At 49.4% G+C, this 20,441-nt stretch overlaps 5 protein-coding genes across 5 annotated transcripts; 3 read left to right on the top strand and 2 right to left on the bottom strand.

Annotated features, from left to right (window-relative positions):
* Window positions 1-13: 13 nt before the first annotated feature.
* Window positions 14-273, bottom strand: VTN77DRAFT_4055 (uncharacterized protein; the record flags this gene model as incomplete). The annotated part of the gene is made up of 2 exons (XM_069420072.1): window positions 14-91; window positions 148-273. 2 exons carry the CDS (start codon window positions 271-273, stop codon window positions 14-16), a joined length of 204 nt encoding a protein of 67 aa, XP_069277959.1.
* Window positions 274-662: 389 nt separating this feature from the next.
* VTN77DRAFT_4054 (uncharacterized protein) lies at window positions 663-3,096 on the top strand (the record flags this gene model as incomplete). The annotated part of the gene is made up of 6 exons (XM_069420071.1): window positions 663-766; window positions 828-843; window positions 897-999; window positions 1,060-1,296; window positions 1,354-2,404; window positions 2,454-3,096. The coding sequence occupies 6 exons, from the start codon at window positions 663-665 to the stop codon at window positions 3,094-3,096; spliced, it is 2,154 nt and encodes a 717-aa protein (XP_069277958.1).
* Window positions 3,097-4,547: 1,451 nt separating this feature from the next.
* Window positions 4,548-7,464, bottom strand: VTN77DRAFT_4053 (uncharacterized protein; the record flags this gene model as incomplete). Its single annotated transcript, XM_069420070.1, has 3 exons — window positions 4,548-6,002; window positions 6,056-7,379; window positions 7,442-7,464. The coding sequence occupies 3 exons, from the start codon at window positions 7,462-7,464 to the stop codon at window positions 4,548-4,550; spliced, it is 2,802 nt and encodes a 933-aa protein (XP_069277957.1).
* Window positions 7,465-8,361: 897 nt separating this feature from the next.
* Window positions 8,362-10,063, top strand: VTN77DRAFT_4052 (uncharacterized protein; the record flags this gene model as incomplete). The annotated part of the gene is made up of 5 exons (XM_069420069.1): window positions 8,362-8,668; window positions 8,734-9,109; window positions 9,166-9,536; window positions 9,608-9,947; window positions 10,006-10,063. The coding sequence occupies 5 exons, from the start codon at window positions 8,362-8,364 to the stop codon at window positions 10,061-10,063; spliced, it is 1,452 nt and encodes a 483-aa protein (XP_069277956.1).
* Window positions 10,064-14,316: 4,253 nt separating this feature from the next.
* On the top strand, window positions 14,317-15,719 carry VTN77DRAFT_4051 (uncharacterized protein; the record flags this gene model as incomplete). Its single annotated transcript, XM_069420068.1, has 3 exons — window positions 14,317-14,801; window positions 14,853-15,253; window positions 15,307-15,719. The coding sequence occupies 3 exons, from the start codon at window positions 14,317-14,319 to the stop codon at window positions 15,717-15,719; spliced, it is 1,299 nt and encodes a 432-aa protein (XP_069277955.1).
* Between the last annotated feature and the right edge of the window lie 4,722 nt (window positions 15,720-20,441).

Raw genomic sequence — 20,441 nt, 5'->3', positions numbered from 1 at the left:
CATCGCGCTGGGGCTAAGCCATGGTACTCGGTATCGAGTGATCTGATCTGTAGCGTGCACGCTCAAGCGTGTCATCCACCCCATGGTTTCTCTATCGTATCAGGCTAAGATCGACCGAACGACCAGTCGAGGAGCAGAGAAGCTCACCTGAGAGTCGCCTTCTCCACTGCCAGACAACGGCGCGGCAGTAGGGCTGGCCAGGCGCTGCAACGCGACTTTGATTCGCCTGGCGCGGAACGCGAACCTCGTCCACCACAACCAGCACGTCTTCATTGCCTTTGATCGGTACTGTCACCGTCTAAATTAATTAATTGCCTTGTCTCTGTTCTCTGAGACATTCTCGTATACGAGTTCCCCTTCATTCTTGGTTAAACTTTTACCTTGGAAGTGATTGCTCGTTGGATTCTCGTATAGATCTGTTCCGCGTTTCCGTGTCGCAGCTCCCCTGGGCGAGTTACTAAGAATCCAGCATCACCGACTCCGCCAACACCTCCCGGCTCGCAGTCCTCCGCCTTGCATGTCCTGCCAGTCGTCGGGAATTCTCGTCATTGACCGTCAATTCATCCAGAATTGATTCAGAATTTCTTCCAAATCACTTCACCACCTGCTCCGCCGGGCTTGGACAGTGCTCCCCGGGGCACTGAACTACCGTGCCCATCACCATGAAAGCCACCCCATTGCTGATCGCCTGGCACAATGACAATGCCCCAATATACTCGGTGCACTTCGACCCTCATGGCAACGGTCGGCTAGCCACTGCTGGAAAGTACGTTTTTTGGAACTTGAGATGTCAACGCTGACGCTAACACCGTCTGTCTCCATTGCAGTGACAACAATGTTCGCGTATGCATTCCCCTCCCAGTGCTCGCCGTTCTCTTGTTCTGATCACGTAACAGCTCTGGAAAGTCGATTGTACCGGGGAGGAACGAAAGATAACCTACCTGAGCACCCTGGTTAAGCACACCCAGGCAGTGAACGTGGTCCGATTCTCTCCGAAAGGTATACCCCATACTCGGCGCCATCTCATTCGAGTCACTCGAGTCCTGCTGACGGAAACAGGGGAGATGCTGGCTTCTGCTGGAGACGACGGCAACGTGCTGCTTTGGGTGCCATCAGAACTCCAGACGCAATCCGCTCTCGGGGAGGATAGGTCGGATGACAAGGAAACTTGGCGGGTAAAACACATGTGCCGGTCATCTGGAGCGGAGATCTATGACCTGGCGTGGTCTCCCGATGGCGTGTTTATCATCACGGGAAGCATGGACAATATTGCCCGCATCTACAATGCTCAGACTGGTTGGCAGCCAATTCCCTCTAGCACTGCCGGAGATGTGTTGCTGACTGCAACTCCAGGACAAATGGTTCGGCAGATCGCAGAGCACTCGCACTATGTCCAAGGCGTCGCCTGGGATCCATTGAATGAATTCGTCGCGACCCAGTCGTCCGACCGATCGGTCCATATATACAGTCTGAAGACAAAGGATGGCCAATTCTCGCTCACCACTCACGGCAAATTCTTGAAGATGGATCTTCCAGCTCGACAAGTGCCCTCCAGCAGTCCGGCCACGTCTGATGTTGGGAGCAGGGCTCAGTCGACCACCGCCAATACGCTTCCCATCGCCTCCCCGGCTCCCTCTGCTCCCGGGACGCCAAAAGCGACGGCCTTACCCATGGATCCTCCTCCCGTGTCTCACAGTCGACGCTCCTCGTTTGGATCGTCTCCCTCCATCCGCCGTTCAGCGTCACCTGCCCCTTCATTGCCATTGCCTGCTGTGAAACCCATCGAGGTATCGTCGCCGGGTCTGCTCGGCAGCCTTGGAGTCAAAAACGTCAATATTTACGCCAATGAGACTTTCACGTCTTTTTTCCGCCGATTGACCTTTGCTCCTGATGGCAGCTTGCTTTTTACGCCCGCAGGCCAGTATAAGACCACACATGTTTCCCCCAGCGATCCATCGAAGACCGTAGACGAAGTGATAAATACAGTATATATCTACACACGTGCTGGCTTCAACAAGCCCCCGATCGCTCACCTGCCAGGACACAAGAAGCCGTCAGTTGCTGTCAGGTGTTCTCCAGTGTATTACACACTCCGACAAGGGCCACGACCGACCAGCCACATCACTCTGGATACATCTTCTGGGGGAGATGCTTTCCCTTCGCTCCCGGATCCAGTGGTCACGTCAAACGTGACCAGTCACCCATCAATGGAACCACCGCCGGTTTCTGCCACGAGTGATCCATCAAAACCTGAAGCGAACACCAGCTCAGCTTTCGCTTTGCCGTATCGGATTGTGTATGCAGTTGCTACGCAGGATGCGGTCCTGGTCTATGACACCCAGCAGCAAACACCGCTGTGTGTTGTGAGCAACTTGCATTTCGCTACCTTCACCGACTTGACCTGGTAAGCAAGATGACGAGTTTCGTCAGAATTCCGTAAACTAACGAGACAGGTCGAACGATGGTTTGACTTTGATAATGAGCTCGTCCGATGGCTTCTGCTCAACTTTGTCGTTTTCTCCTGGCGAACTCGGCCAGCCGTATGTTCCTCCAGTGCCAACAGCACATCAGCATGCAGCTCCTTCGACTACGACAGCGAGCATCACTCCTCTACCTACACCCACTCAGACCGCCTCTCCCTCGTTAGTGTCTCAGCCGTCAGCGAATGTAGGTCGCCCGACCAGCCCGACGCGTTCGTCCTCAACCTCGTCGATCAATACGAACTCTGCGCCACAGTCTGGCAGTACGGTCGTTAATAACCCAACTCCTACTCTTGGCTCTGTACCGCTCGTCACGGCGACCAATTCCGCTCAGCCTCAGATTCTACCTCTCACCACGCCGCCACAGACACCGATGTCTGGAGTATCACATAGCGCGACGAGTTCCATGAGCAGCAACATTCTCGGCAAGCGCGATATTGGCGCGGCGAGCGAATCCGAGAAGGAGGAGACGAAAGCACAGAGCAAAGATCCGTCCGAGCAGCAACAGCAGCAGCAGCCGAAGAAGAGACGAATAGCGCCGACTTTGATCTCGGCAGGCAGCTCTGCCTCGGCTGGGAACAGCAATCAGAACAACACTGATGATACAGGGGGCTAATCGTGGAGTCGTTTGATCTGTTTTTCCCCTTCGGGTTCCTCCTTCATTCTTATCCCTCTATACTATAACCTTTTAAACGAAATTTTTGATTGATTTTTGATTACTGCGTCCTAGAGGACCTTCCTTCGTGTTGTGTTTGTATGATTTTATGTTATGACAGCATGGTTTTTTTTTTTTTGGATGGGAGTTAACTGTATGTTTTTTGACATTGTCTTTTCTTGTTTTGTTACTTTCTACTTCCTGCCTGTCTCTTCACGACTGCTGTCTCGCGATCAAGTTACGTATGGTTAAGCTGTCATGTTGTTTTCTTTATTTACTCTTGTTTTTTTTTTTGAGCCCTTCTCTCAGTTAACATCACATTTCTAAGGACTGAGGGCTGAGGGCTGATGAACATGTATTGTACTGTATTGTATGTAGTGTCGTATTGTAGTAGTAGTAACGTATGTACACATTTATTTTTTTTGCCTTAGTGTCAAATCAAATCAAATCAAATGATAGGACTTTGAAATTGGAATTCTTGTTATGTTATCTCATCTCAATCTAGGATTCTTTTTCTTTTTCCGAGTCAAAGGACCTTAGGTTATTGTAATTCCACTATAAGGGCTCCAACACCCCCTCCCCACTTTTTTTTTTGTCATTGATGATGACAGATTATTTTGTCACAAGCAAACCAATCAAGGCGAATCGTAAAGGAGCAGCTATTAAGCCCATCTTGGCTTCATCCATAAGGACTACTACTAGACTAACCCCAGCACCACGTTGAGGTGCGAGCCCGTCGCTGGGAGGGAAACTAGAATTCCTGTTATTATCTTTATCTCAATCCATGGTTTTTTTTTTCAAAGCAAAGGACCTTTCTTTCTTTACTTTGGGTAGTTTACCTTTACACATCAGTTTACGTTTATACCGTTCTATATATATGATATACAAATTACATATACTGTAGACTGTATATATATAGATGCGTGCAAGCATGAATATATGTGTAAATTAATGTATCGTATCGTATTGTATTGTATGAGATGTATTCCTTTTGACACACCAGGCCCGATATAGATAGTACACCTAGATATAGTATAGATAGTATAGTATAGGTAGGTGGGATTATTCATTACGTATGTACATACCATCATTCATATATATCCAACTCCAAATAAAACAAACCCTTGGAATATTTTTTCCCCCGATCATTTCATTTCAGTTCGTTCAATTCGTTCAATGTCGTTCGTATATCGTCAAAGAATATAGTGGTTACATCTCTTTCTTTTCAAGAAGAAAGAGTATGTACAGACAGACCCGTACGCCATATCTAACACAGAGAAAAGAGGAAGAAGGGGAAAAGAGGAAGAAAAAGTAAAAAGATACAGAGATGAAAGAAAAAAAAAGGAGAAACGAAAAAGGATGCCTCGAGGTAAGGAGGATCAAGGATCAAGGATCAGTATCAGGAAGATGAATTATGAGTTGCTGCTGCTGATGAGAGCCGTCAGGACGTCCGTCACCGTTGTGTCGTCTTTCAACAGCGTCGCTGCGGTCGTCGCGTGCGTGCCCACCGTGATCGTGGTGACGTTCGCCACCTTGCCCTCTTGGCTGAGCTTGTTCGCCCAGCGGAAGAGACTCTCGTCGTTGCGAGACCCGCCGACTACCAGGAGGAAGTCGGGTGCTGTTGTCTGTGAGAGGGAGCTTCCGGCGCCGTCGCCGTTGACGTTGTCGCTACCGTTGACGTTGTTGTTGTTGTTGTTGTTGTTGTTGTTGTTGCTGCTGCTGCTGCTGCTGCTGCTCATCCTCTGGAAGGCCAGCTCGGCAGTGGATGCCTTCGTGACGTTCGTCGGCTCGACGGTCACTGCACCATCCGTCAAGACGGCGCGGATGGGCTCGTTCCCGCGAGAGCCGTTGATCTGGTCCGCCAGATCGGAGGCTTGTCGCATGGCAAGTTCCTGGTCCAAGGCATCCTTATACCAGAACGTCAAGGAGAACCGCCGCTCTTCGACCAGACTGCCGTCGGTCCGTTCCTGGAAATATTGCATCACCTTGCGGATCCCCCATCGCCAGTCCCGGGTGTCGCTCTCATCCAGAAGCGCTTCCCACTCCGTCTTGCCCGGTTCCCGCAGGAAACAACCGTTCTCGGCAATCATCCCGATACCGGAAACGTCTTTCATCGACATCTCGAGCTGCTTGGTTGTCCTCGAGCTGGTGATGTAGACCACGTTCTTCGGGTCCGTCAGTAGCGCTCTGATAGCGTCGAGTTTGCGTTCCTCCGGCACCGGCGTGGTATCCTTGGGCGACGCATAGAAGTCAAGCGTTCCTTGATCTTCCAGGATAAATAGACGGCAGTGCGAGCGGTCGTACTTCTCTTTCAGGGCATCGATGGAAAGAGAGGACACCATCGCCAGCTCCTGCGGGGCCTGCGCACTGTGCGCGTCCGAGAGGGCTTTCAAGTAGGAGTCGCACCAAGAAGTCGCAGTGTGCTTGGTCATCCGGTCAACGAGGAATTGCCAGTTCCTCTGCTTCTCCTCTGGCGACAACTCGAGGGCCCGGTCAATGGCTTCGGCACACTCATGGTAGTCCCACGGATTCACCAGCAGCTTGTGGCCGTTGAAAATGGAAGCGCTGCCAGTAAACTCGCTCAGAATAAGAGAACCGTACTTCTGCGGACCAAAGTTGCCGTCTTGACATTGGACAAACTCATGCCCCGTAAGGTTCATTCCTTCTCGCAAGCTGGTGACCATGAAGATCTCAGCCACCGACATGAGGGCGAGGAACTGTGAAAAGGATATGTCTTGCTTGAGCAAAACTAGCGGTTGGTGTGTCAGGGTCGAGTAGTTGGAGTTAATTCTCATTGCAATCTTGGAAATCTGTGATTCGAGATCGGGCAGCTCGGACGAGGAGGACGCTATTTGAATCAAGACCACCTGAAATCTATTGTTAGCGACGTCCCGCCTACATACTAGGATTGTGAGCGTACAGTGTCTCTCCATTTGGGGTATCTCTGCAAGAAGGTCTCGTAGGCCAAGAGCTTCTGCTTGATGCCACCCGCGGCATCCAGTCGATCCCGTGCCACAATCAAATGTTTCCCAGCGTATCTGTCACGGATCTTCGAGACCCATTCTTTCACTTCGGGTGATTCTCTCAAGCTGTTGAGTGAGGTGCTGTCAATACCAATGGGGAAAGGCCTGACCGGGATAAGATGATCATTGAGGTGGACGCCCGCTGCCGATACCTCCAGGCGCAAGAGACGGCTACACGTCTGCAGGAAATGGTAGCAATATTCTTCAGTTTGGAACCCGATGAGGTCTGCCCCTAGGAGACCCTCCAGCAAGGCTTCTCTGGTAGTCAGGCAGCGGAAGACTTCGGACGATGGGAACGCTGAGTGCATGAAGAAGCCAATCTCCGCGTCGGGGAGTCTCTGTCGGAGCATGGCGGGCAGGAGCAGAAGGTGATAGTCGTGGATCCAGATCCGGTCCCCTGGCTTCCATCTCTGTGCCAGAGTGTCGGCAAATGCTTCGTTGACCTTGACGTACTGTCTCCACGAGTGGTCATCATATTCTTTGTGTCGCGGCTCCTCCTGCATCTGGTAGTGGAAAGCTGGCCAGAGGACGGTCCGAGAGAAGTGAGAATAGTGACCCTCAAACTCACTGTCACCCACAAAGACCGTGAGTGATTCGAACTCGTCCTGCAGCCGCTGTGCAATGCTGTTGCGGGTGTGCTCCCTGAGCGAATCAGTTGGCATGCCGAGTGTGCCCACCCAGACCTTGTCTTGCAAGATGCCTGCTTTGACGGCGGCATTGATAGCATTTCGGAGACCTCCGTTGCCCTGTTCTGCCGCTTTCACGACCCAGTCCACGTCCGAGAGGAGGACTCGCGGGCTACCGGCCTCTTCCGAGTCGGACTCGGACTCTTGGCCATCCACGTTACGAATGAAGGGCTCGTTGGGTGCCTCGACATTCGCATCCTGACGGCTGAGGATGGAAGAATCTGGAGGGACAACGGCCTTGGATCTGGGCTGATTGAATTTGCGACTGAGACCCCAGGATTCCAGACGGACCTCATTGGGGTGTGGTTCATGAGGTTCACCTGCGCCGGACTGCGAGGCGTAGAAGGGCTTGAAGATCTTCTCATGATCGGTGGTTGCCCCAGGAGTCATCGAGAGGGACTTGAGCCGACTGTGACGACGCAAGTCGGCCAGGCGCCCCTCGATCTTGTCGTGAAGAGGAATGCGGGTGCCATCTGGTGCGTAGCGGCTATGCCGGAACCCCGCCGCCTCGAAGTCAATGGTATACGGAAGGAACCTGCGAAGGACGTTGTCAGCTAGGGCGGAACTCCAAACATGCGTCTGAGGGACAACACCTACAGGGACACCACGTAGAGGGTCATTGATTCGGTGGCTGCGGGCCGTAAGTTTACCAGCAGAGACGGTTTAGATCAATGGCGGGAGAGCCGCTAGAGTCGAGATCGATCAATCTCACTCCAATGACACGACACGACGCGACGCCATCAGCAGAGGGATCCAAGTAGCGATAATGATAATAATGGAGAAAGAGGAAGCTATCGAGGGGGTTTAAGTGGGATGCCAGGCTGTCGACCTTCCCCCGGACAAAGTCGGGTTCAGACAGGACTGTAGGACGCACATGGTGGTATCGCAATGGGGGAATGCAAAGTAGGATGATGACATAGAAGATTCTGGCGTTTTCGTCCCGCAGGATGCGGTGTAGGGCCTCTGCCACGAGCCTCAGGCCACCAATCACGTCCCTGGGAAGCGTATACTCTCTATACTTAGCAGTAACTCTCTCGAGATCGCGATTCACCTGTAAGAAACGACGTTGTCAAGCCAAATCCAATTGCTTGGGCGTCGCGGAAGGATCGTCGACGTCAGGAGGCTTGGTGGGGCAGAGCCAGCCGTTCCGTCCGAGTCGAGGAACTTGGACACTGGCGATTGCTCTTCATCGCCATTCATCTTCTCGACGGTTCGAGGGGTCTTGACCCACGCGATCAGGCGAGACTGATTGGTCTGCCGGTCTCTCACGACGGTGATTTTTCGCAGCGAAGGGACGGCGGGCACTGCCTTCGGGCCCAAGGAATCGCTTCGCACTGATAATTTAGGTAGAAGGAACCTTTGTCACCGGTGGGCTTCTCCCCGCCAACGACCGCTGCAAATGACATAAGGTAGTATACTTGACGTCCTTTTCTTCTTGCATCTAGGCGCGTCAATATCTCACGCAAGGAGATTTGCCTGCATAGTACCAATTGGATTTTCTTTGTTATCACGCATCAATGTCGCCCGCAGCAACAGAGCCATCGCCGGGCGGCGGGAGGTTGCTCCTGGTGTCCAACCGCCTGCCAATTACCATCCGCCGCTCTGAAGGCGGCAAGTACGAGTTTTCCATGTCGTCAGGAGGCCTCGTCACCGGTCTCAGCGGGCTGGCAAAGACGACCACCTTCCAATGGTATGGGTGGCCCGGTCTGGAGGTTCCCGAAGATGAGGTCAGCACGGTGACGAACCGATTGAAGGAGGAATACAATGCGACTCCGGTGTTCATCGATGACAAGTTGGCTGACCGGCACTATAATGGCTTCTCAAGTGAGTGCGCAAGGAAATCCTAATTTCTTGACTCGCCTGCGCTGACGAGGAAAAAAAATCTTCAGATTCCATTCTCTGGCCGCTCCTCCACTATCACCCAGGGGAGATCGTGTTTGATGAATCGGCCTGGGACTCGTACAGAGAGGCCAATTATCTCTTTGCGCAGACCATTGCCAAGGAGGTGCAGGATGGGGACTTGGTCTGGGTCCATGACTATCACCTGATGCTCCTGCCGGAAATGCTGCGCAGCGAGCTCCGCGCCATGGGCAAGAAGAATATCAAGATCGGCTTCTTCCTGCACACGCCCTTCCCCAGCAGTGAGATCTACCGGATTCTGCCCGTGCGAGCGAAACTTCTACGGGGAGTGCTACATTGCGACTTGATCGGTTTCCACACTTTCGATTATGCCCGCCATTTCCTGAGCAGCTGCTCGCACATCCTGTACGAAGCCCGTCTCTTCAGCGATCCGCGACGGAATGACTGACACGGTTTTACAGAGGGTTAGTCACGACACCAAGCAGCGTCCAGTTTGAAGGCCAGTCGGTGGCCGTGGGCGCGTTTCCGATTGGCATTGATCCGGAAAAATTCATCGAGGGCTTGAAAAATCCCAAGATTCAGAGTCGCATCGCACATCTGGAAAACAAGTTCCAGGGCATGAAGCTGATGGTCAGTGTTGACCGTCTCGACTACATTAAGGGGATCCCACAGAAACTGCACGCGTTGGAGGTCTTTTTGGCCACCCATCCCGAATGGGTCGGCAAAGTGGTGCTGGTTCAGGTTGCAGTGCCCAGCAGACAAGATGTCGAGGAATACCAGAACCTCCGGGCGGTGGTCAACGAGCTGGTGGGACGCATCAATGGGAGATTTGGTATGCTTCAGAAGACTCCAGGAGACTTTCCAACGTTTTCATAGAACTTTTCGAGCTGACAACGACTATAGGAACCGTGGATTATATGCCCATCCATTTCATGCACAAATCCGTCAGCTTCGATGAGCTGCTCGCTCTGTATGCTGTGTCCGATGCGTGCATTGTCTCGTCCACCCGAGATGGCATGAACTTGGTGTCGTTCGAATATATTGCCAGCCAGCAAAAGCGGCAGGGCGTGTTGGTGTTGTCAGAATTCGCCGGTGCCGCGCAAAGCTTGAACGGCAGCTTGGTCGTGAACCCATGGAACACGGAGGACCTAGCGAACGCGTACCTGGAGGCCGTGTCCATGGACCCGGAGCAACGAGCTGCCAAGTATCAGAAACTGTGGAAATACATTTCCAAGTATACCAGGTTTGTTGTCTCTGTCTGTCTGTTTGTTGATCTTGGGTCCAGACTGACTGGTATTTAGTTCTTTCTGGGGACAATCCTTCGTTGCCGAATTATCTCGCTGTACGCCACGTGAATGAGACATATGGCTCATTTAATCAGCCTGGTCTGAAGTATGCCAGATTGGGATTAAGTTAGACCCATGTACAGATATTTTTTCTTTGATTTTCATGATGATGGCTTACGATGGCATGAGACGAATCTCCTTTGTCGATTAATGCATTGGTGGACTAGCGTGACGTTAAATTTTTACCTCCTGCCTAATGTAGATAGATAGATTTCGATCCCATCACAGCCAGCATTGCACATAAATAAATAGCATAGTGGACGTAAATAGCAACTAGTTAGATTGAGACTAACCTATGTTCACGAGGCGTACTGTACATGTACAGATAATATAAGCTTAATTAATACAACACAGGCTTAATTAATATAACCTTCGAAATCATGTGATGACTCAACTGAGTCCTGACGAGGAGGAGCAATTAATTGGAACTCTTCACCTGACTTTTCCTACCTTTGCCCTCTATAATTGGTTGGTCCATTCTTACTTACATGCCCGACCAAGGCTGTCATGCCCCTTCTTTCTTGATTTGACCAGCACAATTCCTCCAGGAGGGTTCAACGCACATATGGCAATGGCATTGATGTTCACATTGACATTGACATTGAGTTCACGCTGTCCATACTCCACAGAGACACGAAGTCCTCTAGGAGGCCTGTCTGGCAAAAGCGAGCAATTACTACTTTCATTCAGCTTACGTCATCATGACTCCTTGAACGGCATCAGTGATGAGTCGACAAAGAAGGCTGGAAGAACCACATCTTTATTTAGCATTTCCCTTCTAGGTAGTTGCGAAGCGTGGATTGATCAAAGCATACTCCGTACATACTTCGTGGTCTGTGCATGGTCTCGTCTCGAGACATGGCCTTCTGGAATCGCGAACGATCGATGCCATTGATGATTGATCGTTAGTCTGGCTGCTCCACTACATACTCCCCTGCCGGCCCTCCAGGAATCGATGCGCTCGAAGCCTCAAATCAAACATGCTCGTTGGCGTTTCAGATGCGCGTCTACCTACGGAGTACCCGGTTGAGTAAGAGTTCATCTAACCAGATCTTCTCCACATCGGTAGGTAGGTAGCCCGGGCCCTGCTTCCAATGCTTGGCATGATTGATCGTCGGCTTGGATCCAAAGCCCGAGCGTTAGGCCTGGGCCTGGCCTGGCCCTGGTCCTTGGAGTTTTTGGTTTGGTTTGGTTTGGTTCTAGTGTAGATACGTACGTACGTCATACGTCAGACGTCACTAGTCAGGCGTCACTCTTTGTAAGTTCATGTCGAGGTCTCTTTCTGGCCTTCTATTTCTTACTGTGAACCCTCGCGTTGAATGCAAGGGAGGGCAGGAAGGCAGGCTTCACATGACTGAAATTGTTGAGATGCATCTCGCTCATGAAGTCAGGTCCATCTCATCGCCATTGTGGTTGCAGACCAACACGAAGACACCTTCTTGATACTGGATCAATTCGTTGTACAGTGCATATACGCCATCAACACTGAAAATATAGGCATTGGGACGGTGTTTGCCGATTCCAAGGCCATTCTCATTTCAATGACAATGTCCTTAGATGAGAATCTTATCTAATAAATCAGATAAGATAGACGTTCTTGTCCTGCGATTCAACAGATCGCGGGTATACGGAGTATGGTGATGATGACGTGATCGATGATTTCATTGACTTTGCAAAGCACAGGTACGGAGTACTACCTGTCCTTGTCTTTGTCCTGGACTGTAGACTGTACGGTACAGCTTGTACTCCGCATGGCAGTCACAATTACGATATTCTTATACTATCGTCTGGTTGCGATACAATGACCTCACGGAGTAAGAGCTGGTATGACCGTATGATGTATCTTGAATTATATTACCCCCCTCATCATTGGTCCACAGTCAGATCACGGGTTCGGGATCTGGAACACGCCAAGCCAAGCCCTCTACGGAGTAGGCTAGGCCAAGATCGAACACCCCCTCCTCCCTCCTTCGCCAAGAAAGATCAAACCCCGGCCCCTATTATTAACAAAAACGGAAAAACGGCGAGTCCCTGAGGTTGGACTCGGCCATGTATGTACCTCAGTACCTGGTAGGCAGACTAAACTGTTATTGGGTGTACAGCTTTCCAAGTTTGGAGGTACAGATTACTGCTGTTATTATTATTGGGGCATACGGAGTAGGGTTCGCGAGCCACGTAAGTTGAAAAGTTCCGATTGAAGATTATTTCAATCGCTGTCGCAAGTAATTGACTTCGGGGGAAGCTGCCAAGCCAAGACCCCTGCGGTGCCGGGCGATGGCCCGATGGGTGACTGATTGATTGCGCGTTGTGCCCGCCACTCGGATTCTTTGCAATCAATCAATCAATCAATCCATCCTCCGCGTGTTCTGTTCTCCGTCCACCTGACTTCTGCGGTTTTACTGGATGAGGTTAGTATAGTACGTAGCCCTGGTACTGCTGTCTTTTGAACGGTTAAATTGAATAACAGTCGATCTCAGAGTTAATTATTAATTTTGGGGGTTGTTTCCCCAGGAATGGAGTAATCTGATAGATTACAGATTAGGTACAGTAAAGTCCATTATTGACAGACGAAGTGTACGGAGTATAATTGGGGGAAATAATTAACGACCCTGATTTTATCTCGCTTACTCTTTAGGGTATTTCAAGATCTATGTAAGTCATAAGATTGAGGCTTTCGCTGGTCTACAGCGACAGAAATCGGGCTGACTTAGAAGCATGATATCATTCATACTCTTCGGAATATTTTATACCTGTGAGAATCGACCAGATTACGCGCAGTCTTTGTCCTCCATCGTGTCAACTTTCAACCGTGCATGCCACAGGATCAACCAGTGGAGATAAGATGGCTCATTCGGTGGAGCTAGCCAACGTGATCGGGGCAGCGCACAGCACTTTAGTTACTGCACCGCGCAAGTGATGTTCGTCAGATTCAGCTCCACTCGGGCTGTCGTTCATGAGTCGTGCGTGACTCGTGAACGGAGTCCTGAGTCCTGACTGGTCAGTTGCAATTCGCAGGACGATAAGTATTACTGTAACCGGTAATCAAGATGGCCACGTTGTGGTGACGGACCATGGACGACGCTTCCTGGGCACGTCAGCCAGGTTGTTGATGAACAGACAGACAGACAGATAACCACACGGAGAGAGAAATGATGAGAGCCCTTGACAATAGGAATTGCCCTCCACCTTAAGAGACTGGAGAACGATGAGAGCACGGAGTATGGAGTACTCCGTAAAGGGAAGATTTTTACTGTACAACATTGCTTCCTGCATCTACCGTTCCAACTTCCAAGGACGCCAAGAATTGATCCAATTACTTACGCCAGCGTCCACAGATCCGATCGGTCTGGGAAGAAAGAATTAAAAAGCTTGTCTTCTCCAGGCTGTCCTGACCTGGTATCGTCGCTCTTCCACTGAGGCAGTTATCGTCAGCTTTGATCAAGATGGAATGAGTTTTTATCAATCTGCAGTTAGAGTATTAAAAAAGAAATTACCGGTGTTGCGTCCCAGCTGACGGTGCCAAGACCTCTGACCACGTCAGGGAGGCTCGACACACGCGGCGCCGGGCCAGGAAGCCCCGTGATTGGGCAACGCCAGGCAGAGTCCGGAGAAGCTGACGACGCTCAGCGCTGCGGACGTTGGCAGCTTGCGTGTCCCGTAGCAGCGGCGTCAATAATAATCAATTGCAGATGGCATTCACTGAACATGATGGCGCCATCGTCTTGGCATCTGCGAACGGGCTGGTAATGATTATTAAAGAATACAGTAACTACTAAGCAGGGACCCCATACTCGTGGCCTGCTTAGTGAACCGTAGCGAGCCCACCTGTAAAACGCCTGTACCGTACTCCGTAGAAGCCTGCCCGTCGGTGCCTGCGTCTGTGTCTACGTCTGCGCTCTCCCTCTTCCTCCACCCCAACCTCGCCTCTCCATTCTCCATTCCTCGTCTCGCCGTTTCATGGCCATATTTGAGGTCTTATAGATTTCTTTGAATGCCCTGCGACGAGCCCTAGCGCCAACTGAGTGTGGCGACGAGCTGAGACACGCAACTCGGCTGTGCATGAAGCCTGTGCTGGGCTTTCCCTGACACTGCTGTCCCATTTTCAACTCCTCTTCTGAATATCCTCTTTGTGTCTGTCTGAGCGTCTCCTCTCTCCTTCCCTCTCTTACCCCTACTCCCGCCAAGTGACATTTCCGCAGTCTGGCGGTCCCCTCTTCCACAGACCCGTCGAATCGTTGCCCTGCGGCGGTCGTCCCGACTGCTGCCATGGCTGACCGACCTCACCACGCCCATCGGGCGCCAACAACAGACGCCTTCGATGCGACGGCTCTCACAAAACAATTCGAGCAGTTGATCCTCACCAAGCGGTTCAACAATCTCCAGAAACAGGCCCGATCTCGCTCCCGCACTTCGTCTCCAGCTCCCTCTCGATCATCACCGTCGCCAGCATCCTCCCCCGGACGACCTTCACCGCGACCTTCGTCCTCTGCCCTCAGGAGCCTGCCAATTGTACCGGTTCCTCCGCAGGATCCCGCTTCGGTCAAATTCCGCAATTTACTTCATGTCTTGTCTGTCACCCCGACCAAGTACGAGAACCCGGGATTGCTCGACGAGGCTTTGACGGTGATCCCTCTCGACCGGCTATACGCTGAGGCGGAAGAGGAAAGTCAATTCTTCCAGGCACAAGCTGCCAGTGTCGGAAAGAAACCAGAGTGGGGCTATCAGGACTGTGTCATTCGAGCACTCCTCAAGTGAGTCAACTCGTTTCAGTTGTGCCTAGCTGTGTGCTAACTCTGCTACAGATGGTTCAAACGGTCCTTCTTCACTTTCGTCAACAACCCGCCATGCTCGCGATGTTTCATGCCCACCATTGCCCACGGCATGGCTCCCCCGACGCCTGATGAGACGGCCCGAGGGGCCACTCGGGTCGAGCTGTATCGATGTTCGGAGCCGACCTGCGGCGCTTTTGAACGATTTCCACGGTATTCAGATGTCTGGCAGCTGCTGCAAACTCGACGGGGTCGTGTGGGCGAGTGGGCCAATTGCTTTACCATGCTGTGTCGCGCCTTGGGAAGCCGGGTCCGTTGGGTTTGGAACTCGGAGGACTACGTGTGGACGGAAGTGTATTCAGAGCACCAGAAGAGATGGGTGCATGTGGATGCCTGTGAAGAGGCCTGGGATCAGCCTCGACTCTACACTGAAGGTTCGTCTGGATCGAATCCATGTTGAATGAAACGACTGGACTGACATGACTAGGATGGGGGCGAAAACTGGCATACTGCATCGCTTTCTCCATCGATGGTGCTACAGATGTGACGCGACGATATGTGCGGAGTCCGGCGAAGCATGGTGCTCATCGGACGCGAGCCCCGGAAGAAGTGCTGCTGTGGGTGATTTACGAAATTCGGAAAATGCGCCGGGAAAAATTGTCGCCGAGCGAGCGGCGACGGTTGATGAAAGAGGATGAGCGAGAAGAGAGAGAACTTCGAGGTTTTACGGCCGCGGCCCTGGCAGCGGAGATCAACTCGCTTTTACCGGGTGGTACGAGACGTGCAGGCCGACCGGACGAGCAGAAGACTCCCGTATCTCGAGAAGAAGGTGCGACAGAATGGCTTCAAACGAGGCAATCAGGTGGTACGGGGCCGGATCGACCAGGCGAAGGTCGATAACATGGATTTCTGCCGGGGAAGCCTTTCTAGCCATGCCGATACCCTCCCTCATCCTATTTGATGATTCTTCTTTTTTTTTTTAATCTTCAGTGATACCCATTTTACGCGAAACCACGCCCGATACGACCCAATCGGCCGGAACACATACATTGAGCGAGATACACGTATTTAAATTGTTACACGGGCTTTTACCCGCTGGGCTGCACAGCTGCGTCTGCGTCTGCGTCTGCGTTTGCGTCTATATTTCTTCCATCGCTTGCGTTCCGGTAAACGCTGAGTTCGACTGCCACGAGTTCGACTCCCGTGACGATCGCCATGCGTCAGTCGGTGGAGTTTTAAAAGTGACCGCCTCACCAACTACCTACTAGCATCACACTTATACCATTTTCTTCCTCTGCATGTACTGGACTGGCCTTGGCTGTCTTGTTACTTTCATTTCTTTCTCTTTTTGTCACTAGCAGGCGTCTTTGGCATTGGGCTGGATCATTTCCAAAGGGAACTCTTTTGGTATTTTTCTGATCCAACCCTGTCCGATGATTACTCTCGATGAGCACACGGCGCAGTCTGTAGCCGGATGAAGCAATGGCAGCAGACGAGATGTGATTGACGCGGGGTACCTCTTATATGAAACGACACTCGATTCTTATTTTATTCTATTTACTTTTCTCCTTATGGATACGGAGTTGGGTCTTCTCTTCTATACCATCGGTTACTGGAACTTTTGGATGCGCACGCAGGGTCGGGGTCGGGTCGGGTCTGGTTGCACTGCACTGCACTATGGTGTCTGGTCTGGTCTTGTCTGGTCTGGGGTATTTTTTTCATATACATGGACGATTGGATTATTACAAATGAGGAAAAGGATCTTCTGTGATGTTGATTGAGATAGCGAAAGCGGGGTGTATGCTTGTGATGTCTTTATTTTACTTTATTTTACTGTCAAGGCCGACTTAATGCGCGTGTTGACATCTTTTGACTGGAAGAACCGTAATACAGTAATACAGTCCACCTGACCTATTTATTTCCCTCAACATTGGAACTGACTGGCTACACGAGTTGTACGGTGTCCTTCATATTCATGGAGACCATTCCGTAATGCGATGTCGACTGCTAGCTACCTCGTCTAGGTACTTTACTTTAATAGATAGATTATCTAATTTCGTATCATGTTCGCTAGGGAAATTATTAGGTGCATATGTGTGTGCTTGCTTGCTTTCTTGGTCAAGCTCAGCTTCACAGGGCTAGGTACACCGTACCACTGACTGACATAGCGTAGGAGTAGTGTACGGAGTACGCCGTAGTGTATGTACTCTGTAGATCTTGCCCATTTTGAGTTGGGGTCCTGAGGTTGGAAGGTTAGGTTGGAAAATTAGGTTAGGAAAAGGGTTATTTATAGAACAAAATACGGAGCAGTGAACATCCTAATTCAACGACTCCGCAAACCGTCGCACGCGCTAGTCGGTACAGAGCAGTACACTGTACGCTCACTGTACAGAGTACACTACTGTATGCTACTGTAAGTTCGTCTATTAATAGGTCATAGGTCATATGTAGGTAGGTAGATAGGTAATTCATTCTGATCAGCGACCATCCTCCAGTCGCAATGGAGAAATTAGGTAAGTTACCATTCACAGTTGCAGTTATTTCTGTCTGTGTGGAATGATGGTTCTCTATCTGATTCTGATTCTGATTCACTACGGAATACTTGATTAGGAAATCTTTATATGTACTGTAGATGTATGTTCATACTAACAGTGTCAACCTTGCTGCTCTACTACAGTTGAAAGGGAGCAAGACAATCTTAGACAGACCGCTCTGATTAATTACCTTACTCGTTAATCTATCTAGATGATGGAGCATGGACGAATCATGATGTCCATTAAGTGAGTCGGAGTCAGCACGAGCAGTGAGAGAGAGGGGACTTGTATACAGCGTACCTAGGTATGAGTATGAATATCGATGTCTGTTCGGTCACTAGTGAATTGGTGGGAATTGTGATGGGATGGGAGTAATCGGTGGAGAAATGGATGAATGAATGAATAGCCAGTTCAGCGCTGCTCGTATATGCATTATGCAAAGGTATAAATGTATTGCCCTTTCCTTTCCAAGGCTATATATAATAATGCTTTTCCCCAAGGCTGTATATACTGTAGTTTTATGTTTGGAGGCATGTCCGTCTGTCTGTCCAGGTCGCGTCAGGTCAGATCGGGTCAAGTTGAAATAAATCGTCGCGAAGTGAGTGAGCGAAAACTGAGTTTTTGGATTTTCTGTTATTTTTTTTGTTTCACTTCTTACTTCTCCTGCATAGAGAGAATTGTGAGTAGTTGACCTAATCTAGTATTTTATTGACAGTAGATGCTATGCTGTTAGTTAGTGGCAGCTTGCCTCTTTTGTGATATGATTGATTGTTAAAAAATAATAATGACTCCTATCACTGTGTATTCTCCTCATTCTCTCTCTCTCTCTCTCTCTTTTTTTTCGGCTTATTGTGCATTCTATCTATTGTCTATTGTTTACTGTCATGTAGCTAGCTAGTACGTGCAGGGTCTCACAGCGTATAGACCTCTAGAAGCTGGGTACCTACCTAGGTATGCATGCATTGTATATGCGTGCATACATACTCGAAAGGCCATCAACCAGGTATAAGAAGCAGGATTTGAGTCATCCATTGATTTCTTTATTTTTGCTGCTCACAGGCTATATGTAGGTACCTAGCTAGCCAGATGGAAGGAACTAAAAATTGAATCTGAATCCGAAGTGACATTTATTTATTTATAAATCTTCACGACGAAGGCTGCATTATGTAGCCTTATGCTAGCTAGCTAATATGTGAGCTGTGATTAGTTATCTAACTATACTATAGATATGCACACTGCAGACATACATATACTGTGCAAATTGATAATGAATCCCATAAGAGCGGTGGGGGATTATGTATAGTACTGTAGCAAAGAAGTTATATGAAACTATCTACAGTATGTACATATCTGGTAATGCCTATGAAGGTGCTAACTAGGTAGGAAATATATCCAACTAATATGGTTTGCCTCTTTCAACAAACAAGAATTCAGCTTCCAACAAGTTCAATAGTATTATTATCATGTTATGTAGGTGAGTGAGTGACTCTATAGCATACATAACACTGTTAGAAGTGAAGGTAGTTAGTTAAATACTTCTCTTCTCTTCTCTTCTCTTTCAATTTTATTTTGAGATGCCCAGGCGGCGCAGCTATATAGACATAGCTGGATATGTAAGTGAGGGAGAGAAGGTCGAAGTTAGCAAAAAGGACAGATTTTACGGTACCTTTTTCTCTACTCTCCTAGGTGATTAATTTAGTTAGGGCCCATCTCTCTCTCCCTTTTTTGGCCTAGATTCTCAATTCCAAGCTTAGTTCTCTAAATCCTGACTGCTTTTTATAAAATCTATATTCCGTACTTTTTCCAAGGGAATTTCTCCAGGAGAGGAGTAGAGAAGTAGAAGTCTTTAGAAGGGGGTAGTGTCTATTTTTTTTATTCCGGGTTTAACTTAAGTATGTTAACCCTTTTCTTTCATTTTCTTTCATTCTTTCTCCTACTGTAGGAGATTGGTTTTAGTTAGGTTACACTTTCTCTCTCTCTCTCTCTTTTTCCTTTTTTTTCCCCCGAGTCTATGTCACCTTGTCCTTGTGATGATCACTCCGCCTGAAGCGAAGTAGAAAGAAACTACCAGTCTACCAGTCTACATCATGTCTACGTATATATAGGTCTGAATGACCTCAGGCTCACTACATAGGTATGCACCATTCATTGTACAGTACATAATGTATGTACATGTCTAAGACGGGAGAAAGTACAGTATATGAGTATATAGAAGCATTCTCGACTCTCCTGGAGACGGACAGACTTCATCCGCATCGGGATCGGATTGGGAAAGCTCCCGACCCCCGATCCCCGGGATTTTATCCCGGTAAAAAAAAAAGAAATAATAAAGGTAAAATTAAAATTCAAACTAAAAAGCTTGAGTAGACGTATGTACTCCCAACATACTTTGGCTGCCACGGCTTGACTTGGAAGAGTTGGAACCTTATATATGTTCTTGAACCAAGGTCCTGGATCAATAGGCGAGGCAGCCTTTATTTCTTTTTTTTTTCTGAGGGCCTCAAGCAGTTTTGGCCCCATCTACATACATACAACATACGACATACATTACGAACGTAGAACGGACCAATCAGGTAGCTAGCTCTCCCTACGATAGACCTACAGGTAATTACTGCAGGTGCGATACGGAGTACCTAGAGGTAGATATGATGTCAAGATACCTTGTGCAGTTCGGACTGAAGTTCAGATATCAGTATAGCTGCTTTCTATGCAGTGCACATTGGCCAAGGCAGTATCCTGAATTGCACATGGCTGCAAAAGAATAGTGAGGTAAATAAATAAACTACTCTCAGCGAACAAGCCAGGTTAGCCAGTGAGGTTCCATATAGAGAAAATGAAACTCAAAGAGCCTATATTGGAGGTCTCTAGTGGCTTGTCGGAGGTGACCTCAGAGGCCTATGTAGGCGTGCTTGCTTAGATGCAGGAGCTGACCGGCTATCTCCAACAACTACTATACTAAATAAGATTTCGATGCTTTTATTTCGGCGACTTTTTTTTTTAGATTAAGAACGTGCTAGGGCTAAGTATGTACTGTACATACTAACATATCAAGATCAAGAACCACGGCATCATCGTAGTTAAAACACTT

Source organism: Rasamsonia byssochlamydoides (genome assembly GCF_041956645.1).
Source record: "Rasamsonia byssochlamydoides strain NRRL 3658 unplaced genomic scaffold VTN77scaffold_29, whole genome shotgun sequence".
Lineage (NCBI taxonomy): Eukaryota > Fungi > Ascomycota > Eurotiomycetes > Eurotiales > Trichocomaceae > Rasamsonia > Rasamsonia byssochlamydoides.
This window is presented reverse-complemented; position numbering and strand designations above follow the sequence as displayed.